The following is a 13,494-nucleotide window of genomic DNA, read 5'->3' as shown; positions in this document are numbered from 1 at the left end:
AAGCAATTCTGTGCCCACCTTGAGCTGAGTCCAGAAAACGCATATTAATAATCACCCCCTGAAGTCGGGCAGACCTGGTGCCTCTTAACCAGGCTTCTCCCAGTGGTGCATGGCCATGTGCTTGGCGTTCATGAAGCCACAGCAGAGAAGCAAAGCACATCTTTCCAAAGTGTCAGTTTCAGGAGGGAAAAGTTAAATAATTCAGCTGATAAATATTTTAATACATTTGTTCTAATATAAAAATAACATGGCTATGTTATAGAGTATAATGCAAAATTTGCATGAAGTTTAAAGATAAAACATGAGATAAAGAAATCATATCTTTGCTGCAGCCTGCAGAGTAAGCAATTGCTACTTGTTTTCTTGAGATTACATGTTAATTTCCCTCTACCCTGTGGAGCACTTTGGGGCAATACAGCAGCATTTACCAGCTTCTAGGGCAAGAAACCCTAGGGCATGTCAATGAGCACCCCTAAACCTCAATGACTTCATCCTGACAAAAGAGGATGAAGCTGTCTGTGGCCTACAATAGCATGTGTAAGATTAGTTAAGGTTCCATAGAAACATCTAGCATGTGGTAACTGATCAATAAATGTCAGTTTCTTCTTTCAAGGCTAAAAGAATTTCATGAAATTATGTGTATATCTATATAGATATATATGATCTTACACAGAGTCTTGATCAAAGAAGGTTCCCACTAAGTATGTATTAAACTGATAAATCCTAGATCCCTTTAACAGATAGAATCGGCTATACTAGGGAATTGCTCCTTAGCAGTTAACTGTAGCCTATACACCCCGAGGAGCACGTCTCCCAGCACTCAATGTTGCTGTTGTTTTTCTCGTCACTGATTTTAATATTTTTGTCTTGCACCTCAAAGTCACACTTTCTACAGTTTTATTCACTAAAGTAATTAGAAGTCTTGAGTGGGAAACCACTTTTGTCAAAAGCTTGTCTCCAAAGAAGTTTTATAAATTCGAACTCTAGCCCTCTGCTATTCCTGATAGGATGGTAAGCAGAAGTATTGGCAGGAATTTTGCCATTTCAGTACACCTGAAGCAGTATTTTTGCATGCTGACTTTGAGAAGGGATTTGCGTTAGTTTCAGGAGGTAGGGCTGCGATGGGGAAGAGAAGCCCAGTGGAGAGAGGACAGGCTTTTGAGATCAGACAGACCTGGCTTCAGAGCCAAGCACATTACTTAATAGCTGTGTGGCTTTGGGCAAATTCCGTATCTTCTCTGCATTCAGTTCTCTCATCTGCAAAATGGGAACAATTGTTCCTGCCTTACAGGATTGTTATGAGATTGGGATAATTTGTCTTAAAGCAGCTGGCTTGATGCCTAGTTCATGGGAGCTGCTTGTTCAGTGGGAGTCTTGTGCTAATTATTTCCATCAGGCAGTGGGAAGTTTCGAAAAAGTCAATAGGCATATGTTATTATTTGCGCTGAAAAGACTGCCTGACATGATACCCTCTGACTCACTTAGGAATTACATTTGGCTTTCAGAAATAGGTAACCATCTACAAATAGCTTAAATAGTAATTTTCTTTCATACGAGAGGAGCTTTTGCAGTGGGGGTTCTAGAGCTGGTGAGTGACTCCACAGCCACTCAGTTTGATCGCAGTCTTTCAGTCACTGTATGATCCATGTTCCACTTTCTTTTTGCTCATCCATCCTAAATGTGTACTTCCGCTTCAGGGTTGTCTTACAGTCACAAGAGGGCTGCTCAAAGCCCAGCCATCATGGCTGAGTTCCAGGCAGAAAGGGAAAGAAGGGGTGGAAGAAAACAGGCCTCCACAGATGAATTCGATCCCTTTAAAAGGCTTTCCTGGAAGCTGTGTTCAGTGACTTCCTCTTCCATCTTACTGGCTGCCAGCATCTGCATGGGAAGCTGGGAAAGAGAATTATTATAACTGTGCATACTGCTGTCCCATTATAGTGAAAAAGAGAAATAAGATAACAGATAGGTAGGCAGGCTCTGCCCCTTTGTGATTCCTGGACCTTGTACCATGAGGAAATAGCTTAGTGACAGAGGCCACAGGTCATGAGGGCACTTAGGGCACTGTGGAAGTATTTCAGGACCCTGGAGAATGATGAGATTGAGCAAGCTGGGCTGCTTCTCTCAGCATAAGGGCATAGACCGTTGGAGCAAAGGCAGATGCTTTCTTGGCCCTCCCCAGCTTTTGTGCCTTCACACGGAAGACTCAATTCAAGATCACAGAGCATGAGGTCTTGACTTCATGGGGATGACATCTTGGGAGTTGCAGGGAACCCTGGTCCTGTGAGATCTGTTCTATCTCAACCTTACGTTATAAAGGATTATGTCTGGTTTGACCTAACAACTGTTCCTGAGCACCTGGTAGCCATGGGACATTCGAAGGCAAATAAAGGGACCGTGCTTGCCCTCAAAGAGCTGCCAGCCTAACAGACAGCATGTAATGAACACATAATTAAATGCAATGTTTTGGCAGAGTCACAGGGCGGTGGCTCATGGACTCCCCAGCAGGCAGCATTTGGTGTGCTACAAGTACAGAATGCAGGAAGTTTTGCCTCCCTGGTGGAATCAAGGCAGGCCTCCGAGAGGAGGCAGGGTTTGGACTGGTAGAAGCAGGATTTTTCCAGGCAGCAGGAAGAGCCTGAGAATGGATGGCACGTATAGTCCAAATTTAGAAGTTAGAAAGGTTTATCATCTAGGCTAAATTGCTGGTAGAGATGGAAATGCTTCCCTTTTACTCCTAATAAAGTCCTACCTGAACTCAAGAGAAAAGGAGAGATTTGAAAAATTATTTGTGGTAAGAATCACCATCTCACTTGCTTATAGGTTAGGCAGGAAGCATCAGCTGTCACAGAGGGCTGGGCAGACAAGGTCAGGGAGGGAGGCAGGCTGTGGCAAGCTGGAGAGCACATCCCCGTCTAAAGGAAGGCGTCGCCGGGCTCACATCACCAGAGCTTTTGATTTTTTCATCCTAAATATCTATGTAAGATCTCAATACGTATCTGTAAATGTTGGCAATTTGAAAAATAATTTTAAACACTATGGATTCAATGAAAGCATGACTGCCCATCGACACCATTGGTGGGTGACCTCTGGTACGACAGGAGGAGGTACCTGTTAAGAGGACTGCTATGACTCTTGAAAAGAAAGAAAGAATTGACAATGGCTCTAGCCAAGAAGATTCCTAACATGCTCTCAGACTGGAACCGGGCGAGGTCAAAAATATTGCCACATATCTGTCTCCGTGTGATAGGCTTTAGGATTTTCCACCCTTCTGTTCTCTATAATTGAGGGCATTTGCATGAAAACCTGGGTTGTGTGACCTTAGAGACTATTAAGTTCCTGCAGCCATCATTCCCAATCAGTGGCCAAGCTCTATTAGGGAGCCATGGTGACTGACCACGACACTGAGACCCACGTCTTCAAGTGGGGACCAGGCAGCCAGGGCACAGGGACTCAGACTGAACTTTCTCCCTGCTCCCTCCCCTCCCAACAAATTCATGTAGTGAATAAAAATTCAGGAAGAAATGGAAAAGTATTACACAATCCTTAATAGATTTTTTTTTCTTTTTTTGAAATGGATGAAGGGTATGCTGAAGCTCAAGAGATGGGACATAACTTGCCCAAGGTCACACAGCTGGAATTCACATCTAGTCCTTCCTCAGAAGACAGAGTAGTGGGTTTGAGAGCCGTGGGGAGGTGGAGATGGAGTCTCACTCTATTGCCCAAGCTGGAGTGCAGTAGTGCGATCTCGGCTCACTGCAGCCTTTGCCTCCAAGGTTTAAGCAATTCTCCTGCCTCAGCCTCCTGAGTAGCTGGGACTACAGGCGTGTACCACGATGCCTGGCTAATTTTTGTATTTTTAGTAGAGACGGGGTTTCACCATATCGTTCAGGCTGATCTTGAACTCCTGACCTCAGGTGATGCACCCACCTCAGCCTCCCAAAGCGCTGGAATTACAGGTGTGAACCACCATGCCTAGCCAGATTTTTCCTTTTCAAAGGTACCAAAAAATCCTAACAGTAACCTAATCATAAAAGATGATATTCTCCGCCTTTAGATTTCTCTGTGTATGTTCAGTCTTGCCAGCTAAATTTAACAGCATGCACTTTCTCTTGCTAACAACCCTTCTCTCTCTTCCTTCTACTTTGGTTTAAATTTTGCTTCATTATGAATTAATAATATTTATGCCATATGTTAAATCGAACCAAGTGCCCTTCTCAGGAGCACTTTGAAAAAGACATATTGGCTGGCGAGATATACACTCCTCTCTGCGCTCCCACGCAAATGGCAGAAGCTGAACTTGCTTTTCATCTGTTCTACCCACTCTCTCTCTCCAAGTTCCTTGAAGAGAACTAGAGGGAAGAAAATAATAAACACTCCAGTTGAATTTATTTCCAGTGTCCATCTCTTATAATGTGCTGCATAGATCAGCAGTTTTCGGAGTGAATTATGCTAATGCCAGTCTGGCCATCTTCTATTTTCCCTTTTCACCAAGAAATGAGAAATAATGAACTGTTCTTCTCTCGTCTAGACTTAACTCTCTCTCACCGGCTTTTCGTGTCACTTCCTCAGGAGGAACATAATAGTAGCGTATATTACCATGAATTAAGTGCCCCTTTTCTTTCTTTTTTAACATTTTATTTTATAATAATTGCTGGGGTGTGAAGCCATCTTTTTCCCTGAGAAATAGACATGATCTGATTGACTCTTCAGCTTGACAGCTTTCTTGGAGGGAGATGCGTTTTTGTGATTCTCCTTCCACTGGATTACTGATTTGGGGGGCATCTATGTAATTCACGAAGGGAAATTTTTACAAATGTATGCCACATCAGAATCTGATGTCAATTTGCATATGCTGCATTTTTCATAATGGCAGCCCAGAAATTAAGCAGTTTGCCAAACCAGCTTTATTTCTAGGAAATGCAGCCGCTTCTCTGTGCCACGAGCATTTGCTTCCTGTGAGGTTCTCCCACTGGGTAGCTTCTGATCCTGGGTCTCCTGAATGAGGGGAAGGTTTTTCTTCCTTTTCCCTTTCCCCTTCCCCTCCCTTTTATCACAAGGAGATATTAACATGCTTCATAAAGGGTAGCTGCGGGGGGTTTCAGTCTCTGAGAGGCAACATTGTGTGTTAGAATGCTCTAGAATAGGAGCGTAAGAGGCCTTGCTTCCCCTTCTGTCATTAACTCCTCAGTGATCTGATAATCTCCCCGACTTCTGTGATGATCCCTTTCCAGCAATATTGCATGCTTTGGGTATCAATGGTCTTTCGAAGCCATACATTTAAAACTGGAGTTGTCTCCTTGCCACTCCCCCACCAGATGTTTATGTCGTGTGGTTTAAAAAAAAAATAAATATTGATCATTTGTTAGCTTTCATGTTATAGAACCCTCTGCAGGAAAATAAAAATAAAAAATCAAGAAGCTTCTTTTCTGAACAGAGGAGGAACACAAAAGAAATTCTATAAATAGGATTTTATGGAGTGGAAAAAGTTGGTTCCGAAATTTCCCATGAGATGTCAGTAGTTGTTAAAAGGAAATGAGAATGATCATTTCAAATCTTTCTATACTTGGACTCCTAATGAACTTAAATGATTTGTGAGTCTTTCCCATCATATGTGCCCAAATTCCTTTGATTCTGGAAAAAAAAAAAAAAACTCAGACTATTTCTTGAAACTGGTTCTGCATCAGAGAGGAAGGATGGGAGCTGCCATTTGCACTTACCCATGTGTGCCAGGCACTGAGCTAGTCCTTGAAAGAGCCTTGTATGGTGAGCAGCCTTGTTCTCACTGTACAAATCTGTTTCCTAATGTCAATGTAGACAGCCTCGTGACTTACACAAGGTCACACAGCAAAGCCAAGATCAAACTCATGTGCATTTGCCTCCAAAACTAGTCTTTTCCCTGTACATTTCTAACCCATCCTTTCCTAGAAACTTTTCTGGCTTTTCATGGTACCTTATTTCTTGGACTTTTCTTCCACTGAAGAATTTGTCTGTCATTTGAAGAACTACATCCCCAGGCGTAAGGGAAAACTGTTCTCAATGATTAGGAGCCACCAAGGCTTCACATTTTTACCCCAGACTCTGAGATCGTGTACAGTCTCTGAGAGCGGTATCCAAGGCCCATTCAGCTCTTCACTGCTGTGCGAGCTCAGGCCACTGCCTCCACAGAGAGGGCACAGATACATTCACATTAAGTGGATAGATGGGATGAAAAATTCATTCCAAAGTCTTGATATCTTGATTGTTGAAGTCATTCATTTCCTGTTTGAGTTTATTGAGAATGTTTGGTAACCACAGGGCAAATCCAAGATATGGGACTCTCAGCCCAAGCCCCATGTCCCAAAGCTTGCAACAGGAGTGCTTTAGAGGCCCCAATCCTACTGGTCCCTGGCCTGAGACCTGGTTTCTTGATTCCTGAATTCCTCCTGCAGCCCTGGACTGGGCCACCTCCCCACAGCTCCCAAACCCATACTCCACCATCCAAGGAAGAACTAGATGTGAATTCCAACCATATGAACTTGGGTAAAGTCACGTCCCGTCTCTTGAGCCTCAGCATACCCTTCATCACAATGGGACTCGGAATACCACCCTTAAAGAATGGTTAAAACCCAGAGAGCTAATGAGCAGGAAAAGCCCTGGTATACAAATGGTGCCCAAGAAATGCCTACAGTATCAAAATTCTTCTAAGGCCTTTGCATTTCCTGCCTGCCGCAGCCAGCATGGATCCCTCCTCTGTACCAGCAGCAGACGTTGCAATCAACTCTATTTGCAGACATCACTAGGGAGAAAGAGTTACCTTGGAAAGGGAATAAATGGAGAATTTCTTTGGTAAATTACGGCTCCTGCTAAAGGTTTGACACTTCTATTTTCTACCTGTCAGAAAAAAAAAAATAAATAAATAACTATATACCAGTGGTCAGTTTGGTTCCCCTTTTAATACTCCATTAACCCCCAGAGCAAGCCAGGCAGTGCTTCCTCCTGTCTTGTGGAAGAGCGGGTAGCCCAGAGGACACTGATGTGATAATTAGAGGACACTGTGGCCCTTCCTAACGAAGCTTTGTAAATTAGCAATGCAGGCTGCTGGAATACCTGGGGAGACACTGGGACATCGTGCCCCACAGAACCCACTAGGTAGCCGTCTTGGTGACAAGTGATGTGAAAACCTCAGCGTCCATTGACAAGTGGTTACTGGGGCTCAATAACTGTGTGGTGATGTGCTTTGAAGTCTGCCGCCGTGACTTGTGATTGAAATACGGAGCAGGAGCCCAGGAGGAAGCAGGATGTGCATTGACGGCCTGGGAAATACAGGCGGGAAGAAAGGAAGGGAGGAGGGAGGAAGGGGGCGAGAAAGTGTGCTGGCATACGAGGAGCACCAGCCTCGTCTGGGCACCATGCGGGGCACACGCCCAGCCACCATCGTTAGGGGAGTGCTTGGGTTTGGAGAGGGGCCTCTGATGCCCAAACCCTGCTTGCCCATCAACCCCCCCCTCCACATCTGGTCCCTAACAGAGCTATTCACACAGGGCATAATGACAAATGGGAAATCAAAGAGCCACTTCATCATTAGCTGAGGCAGGGGACGTGGATTCATTTGAAAAGTTGAAAGCAGCATTAAATGTGGTTCAGCCAACCTGACAGCTGGCCCAGAGGCCTGGCTTTCAGGATTTCCTGGACAAATCCAGCCCAGGGCAAGCCCGGACTGCTTCCAGTCTGAACAGAGAGCCCAAGCCCTGTACACAGACATTCCAGCTGGTGCACTCCATTTCTCCAGAATGGGCGGGGTCACTCACTGAAAGTTTCTCTCTAGGCAGCCTCTGGGGTGGGATGGCTCTAGCTCTAGAAGAAGAAAATGGAAAAGGGGGAGAGAGTTGGGGAGTTGGGGAAGGGAACTCACAATTGCTGTGGACCTACCAGGCGACAAGCATCATGCTGTGTTCTTGGCATATACCCATTGCCCCAGAAATCTTGTGGGTAGGTATTGCATTTTCATTTTGGAGCCCAAGAAATAAATGCACAGAAGGTTTAAGTAAATTCTGCACAGTCACACAGCTAGAAAACGTTCAGGATTTAAATCCTCATCTGTCTGATGCCTAAATCATGCTCTTTTCAACATACAAGGCTGCCCTCCCCTGCACATGTCCAGACCAAAAAAAGGCTGGGGAGGGGTAGGAGGATTCTAAACACCCCTGCTGTGCCCTGGACAGGGAGTCCCAATGCTGACCTCAGACTGAAAACCTGGTGACTGTGGCCTCCCTGCTCCTAAGCAAGCGGAACATCCGAAGCTCAGAGGCCTGCCCCCCTCATCCTCCTGTCATTTCCAGGTGACTCCCCTAAAGTCAGGAACAAGGAACCTCCCCAGCGATGCCACGTCGGCCCACACAGAGGGGCGAGGACCCAGCCTGTGCTGTTCTGCTCTATAAATCTTGGGCTTAGTGTGGCTGATCCGGGGCTGATGTAGAATCTTCTGGTGACAGATTAAGATGGGTAAAGTACAGAAGCCTTGAACCCTTGTCCATAGATTTGTACTTAGGGACTCATCTGGTGAGCCTTTCCAGAGGGAATTGCTCCTGGACAGCACTGATGGCTTCACCCTGTACTGGTAACATGCTGTCATCCTTGGGTCATCTGAGCATGACACCGTCAGCCACCAGGACACTGGCTGGAGAGGGCAGTGCCAAGGGCCCAGCTTTCCCTCCCCCTCCTGGAGACTAAGAGTTGGGAAGACGAGGACACGGGCATGGGGGTATTTCTTGTATGGAGTTCGTTCCCATTTGGAGGAGGCAGGGACCCACATTGCCATGTAAGGTTGGGCTGATACACAGTGACTGTAATAAAGACCACCTGTTTTATTAGTGAGGAGACCAAGATTGAAGAAGGTGAAATGGTTTCACCAGGGCCATGCAGCTTCCGAGTGGCAGAGCCAGGCTACAACTCAAGACTTGCCCTACTTGGCTAGGCGTGGTGGCTCCTACCTATAATCCCAGCACTTTGGGAGGCTGAGGCGGGCGGATCATCTGAGGTCAGGAGTTCGAGACCAGCCTGGCCAACATGGAGAAACCCTATCTCTACTAAAAATACAAAAATTAGCCAGGCATGGTGGTGGGTGCCTATAATTCCAGCTACTCAGGAGAGCTGCTTGAACCTGGGAAGTGGAGGTGGCAGTGAGCCAAGATTAAACCACTGCACTCCAGCCTGGATGACAGAGCAAGACTATGCTAAAAAAAAGACTTGCTCTCCTAAAGTTCTTGCTCTTTCCAGCCCATTAGACCCCTAACTAACCAAATGGCTGAACTTACAGGAACACAAGGATCTAACCTTGCTTACATCACCAGCCTTCTCTCCCACTGCTCCGTGTCAGACACCCTTCAGTAGTTCCAGCTGTGTTAAGGGAGGACATTCTAGACCCGGAACACTCCAAGCAAAGACAATGCCTTAGTCCGTTCAGGCTGCTAGAACAAAAATGCCACAGCCTAGGTGGCTTAAACAACAATTTATTTCTCATGGTTCTGGAGGCTGGGAAGACCAAGATCAAGGTGCTGGTACATCCGGTGTCTGGTGAGGACCCACATCCTGGTTTGCAGACAGCCACCTTCCTCTATGTTCACATGGTGGAGAGCAGAGAGGAGGCAAGCTCTCTAGTCTCTCTTCCTAGAAGAGCACTATTCCCATTCCCAACGGTGCTACCGTCACAACCTAATCACCTGTCAGAGGCCCCACCTCCTAATGCCATCACGTGGGAGGGATAGGATTTCAAACTATGGATTTGGGGAAGACAAATATTCAGTCCCTAACAGGAGTGGAGGGGAGGAAGATAGACAGGACAGGCTTCAGGCTGGCAGTGACATGTCACTTCCCATTGTTGGCAGGAACTGCAAACTCAGCAGCAGCAGCCTGTCCATGGCCGCTGTGGACATCCTCTACATCGACATCACACGGAGGTGGAACTCCATGACCCTGGACCAGCGGGACTCAGGTACCTGACAAATTCCTCTGCCGTGGCCTGTGGGGTCCTGACAGGTGTGGGTGGCACATTTTCTGTTCCTTCTTGCCAAGGGTCCAGATGGGGTGCAGACAGGGGAAGAAGATGACCCCATTAGATCAAGACATCGTCCCAGGGACTGAGCTGAATTTAAATCCTGGAGCACTGTCTGCTTCCAAATTCTCATGCTACCACTAGCTATTCCTTGCCTTTGCTTAAGGCTCAGATTCCATCCATACTGGGAAAGCTCAGTTATTCATTCATTCGTTCACCCCTCACACACATTTCCTGAGCATATGCTGGGCCCAGCCCTGGGTGGGCTGGAGGGTGTAGTGCTTGGTTCTCATCCTGAGGGGACTGTATAGCATTGGGAGGCAGATGAGAAAATGATGCTAGGGAGTAGGATGCTGGCTGGGATGGAGGGCAGCTCAGAGAAGCTATCCAGGAACCCAGTGGAGGAGCTCCTCATCCGGGGAGGACCAAGGAAGACTTCAGGAGAAGGGTGTGTGGCATCAGATGGTGAACAGAGCTGGGGCAGACACTCTGGCAGGGCTATTGCCTGGCCTTGGCGTGACACAGGAGAGGCTGTTGAGCTTACACCATACCAAGTAGCCCAGGTGGGGAAGAGCAAAAAGGGACGTGACAAGGGGTAGAGATGAGGTTACAGGAGGTGTAGAAGCCTTGAATGCCACACAAGAAGATTTGATCTTGATCCTCTAGGTTCTGTGCTAAAGCATTCTGTGAGGAGAACCCACCTTCAGGTAGATGAGTTTCCAAACTTTTTCCTCACAGAGGGTGTTTCTCTCTCTCTCTCTCTCTCTCTCTCTCTCTCTCTCTCTCTCTCTCTCTCTCTCTGTCTCTCTTTGATGGAGTTTCGCTCTGTTGCCCAGGCTGGAGTGGTGCAATGGTGTGATCTCAGCTCACTGCAACCTCTGCCTCCCAGGTTCAAGCAATTATCCTAACTCAGCCTTCCAAGTAGCTGGGATTACAGGTGCAAGCCACCACACCTGGCTAATTTTGCATTTTTTTACTAGAGACAGGATTTCACCATGTTGGTCAGGCTGGTCTTGAACTCTTGAGCTCAAGTGATCTGCCTGCCTCGGCCTCCGAAAGTGCTGAGATTATAGGCATGAGCCATTGCATCCAGTCCAGAGGGTGTTTTTCTAACAAAAATTATAATAACCGTAACTGACATTTGCACAGCTCATCATCAAACCTCGAGGTCCTTTCATGCATATTTCCTCATTAACTGTTCCCATGAACCAGTGCAGTAGGCATTATGAGTCTCATTTCGCAGACGAGTAAACTCCAGCTCAGATGACAGAGATCACATAGGAACCGTGAGCCCGCAGCACCCTGGCACCCATGCCACCTCCTCTTCTGGCTGCCTCCCTGCAAACAGGGAGGCACCGGGTTGTGAGGGGTGGGGCAACTTGCTCCTGTGAGTTGGTGGAGACAACATAAAGTCAGATTGGGAGATCCAGATTAGAACTGACTATGCCATTTTCTGCCCCTGTCAGGTTGAAAAGCCATTCCACCTCCTAATCTCCAGTTCCTCATCTGTAAAATGACACCAACAATCCCTGCTCTCCAGGGTTGCACTGAGGTCTTTGGAGTCCTCGCTGATGGTGCAAGGCAGTTTATCTTATTAGTGGACACGCCTTGGGGAGTATTCTGGGGGCAATCTGGCACCTGCTGCACCCCTAGCCAATCCTGCCCTATGCCCATGTAGGCCAGAAACTTCCCAGCCACAGAGACACAGCAGGTCCTTCCTGCAGGGCACCGGTGCTCAGGCGTCATTTGCAGCTTGGCTTCCTGTTTAGTAGCGATGCTTCCGGCTGCCAGTTCTTGGCCTTTATATGCCAAGCACTCTGCAGGTACTTTACATATGCAGCACCGGCTAGAATTCTCCTAGAGGTAGATATGATTAGCTCCATTGTTCAGAGGAGGAAACCGAGGCCCAGAGAGGCATGGCTGGTGGATAAGTTTCAAACACCAACCCTGCCGAGCCTCTTCCAGGTTGCCTTCTCCCCCTAACTGGTCCTAGAACGAGACCACCACCAAGCTCCCTGCAGCTCCCCTTTCTTTAAGTCAAAAGCAAAACCCAGGAAATACCAGCAGTCATTGAATCAACAAGGTGAGTGCTTCTGTGGCATCTCTGCAATTGGCAGCTCCCTTACAGCCCTCCCTGGCAACCAGGAGAGGCATGAGATGGAGCATCTTCGTCTTCAGGAGAAGTAGGCAGATGAATTATCATTTCGAGGGCTGGGAGTGCTCATGTGACAATGGAGCAGCGGCACTTTCTGCTGACGCCTTCAGAACGCGGAGAAGTGTTTGCTCTGTGAGCTGAATGTGGGGAGTCATCCAGGATCCTGTGGAGGGGGCCAGATGAGGGGGTGGGGGTGGCCGTGGAATTATTAAATATTGAAATTGATCAGGAGTAACAGCAGGAAGCTATTTATCATGTTTTATTGCTGCAAACTAGCATTACCATCTGGCCCATTGTTAATTCTGGGTAGTTTTTCATGTTTTGTTTGCCTCTTAAATTGCTCCTGGTAAGCGGAATCCACAGGGGCTGTCCAAAGTTCAAGCTCCGGTGAGGTTTTCTGGGGTCTTCCAGGGTCTCTGCATTCTGCTGACCAAGCTACGGAAATAAGAAACATACTTATTTTTAGCACATACTGATAAGCAAATTCAGGGCTGGGATCTCCCAGGCCTTTCGCCAGACCTCAGCCCCTGACTAGGTGGAGTGGTCATCACCAATAGTAACAGCATTTTGAGATTGCTTCATGTGTGCACATATGACTGCAAATTCTCACGCCAGGCCTTCCAGGTAGGCGACAGCACCAGCTTTTACAGATGAGCACCCCGAGGTTCCAAGAGCAAAAGTGACTTGTCTAAACTCCCAAGTAGCCAGGGAGTAGCGAAGGAAGGCAAGATTTGAACTCAAGCCTCCTACCCCATCACGCAGGGTGCTGTTCCCCCATCCAGGGCTACACCAAGCACAGCTTGTTCAGTGATGCAGAGGGGGCGGGGCTCGTGAGGCAGGAGTCGGGGGCATGGCAGCAGCAGGAGGCACTTAACAGAGCCTGCTGGGAGGATAGAACTGGAGCAGAGAGGGTCCTGTCCGACCACCAGTCTCCCCTTCCTCCATCCTTGGAGTGTTCATCACTCCTGGAAGGAGTAACAGGGCCTGGGGTCTAGGAAGTGGGCCTGGGCATGAAAGCCAGGCATGGGAAGCCTTTTGTGCCCATGGTCTCAGGAACCACTGCTGGTGCCAGCCAGGGCTCAGTTGTTGCCTCCTTCCCAAGGCTGGTCCAAGCCCCTGATTCTCAAGGAGAGGGGCAGCTGGAGATAGCCACCTTCTTAGGACCACTCAGGAAGCTACTGAGTAGCAAAAGAAGAAGTCTGCGGTTGAGTGGTCATTCTTCCTTTTGCCGAGTGTCAGCAGAAAGGCCAGAGGGTCTTCTTTCCTTCCCTCCATGGTGTGGAGCCAAGGAGTTCTCAGGCTCTCAGAT

General features: G+C 47.5%; 1 protein-coding gene across 8 annotated transcripts in view; it reads left to right on the top strand.

Annotated features, from left to right (window-relative positions):
- TTLL11 (tubulin tyrosine ligase like 11) overlaps positions 1–13,494 on the top strand; it is a 276,274-nt gene that overhangs the window by 221,416 nt on the left and 41,364 nt on the right. For all 8 annotated transcript variants that reach the window (XM_003925395.3, XM_039475185.2, XM_074395290.1 and 5 more), the window contains one exon: positions 9,864–9,970. In XM_003925395.3, the coding sequence (XP_003925444.2) occupies positions 9,864–9,970 (107 nt within the window). The remainder of the gene's footprint in view (positions 1–9,863; positions 9,971–13,494) is intronic.

Source organism: Saimiri boliviensis, chromosome 2 (genome assembly GCF_048565385.1).
Source record: "Saimiri boliviensis isolate mSaiBol1 chromosome 2, mSaiBol1.pri, whole genome shotgun sequence".
Taxonomy (NCBI): Eukaryota; Metazoa; Chordata; class Mammalia; order Primates; family Cebidae; genus Saimiri; species Saimiri boliviensis.
The sequence above is the reverse complement of the archived record's forward strand: the minus strand, read 5'-3'. Positions and strand labels throughout refer to the sequence as shown.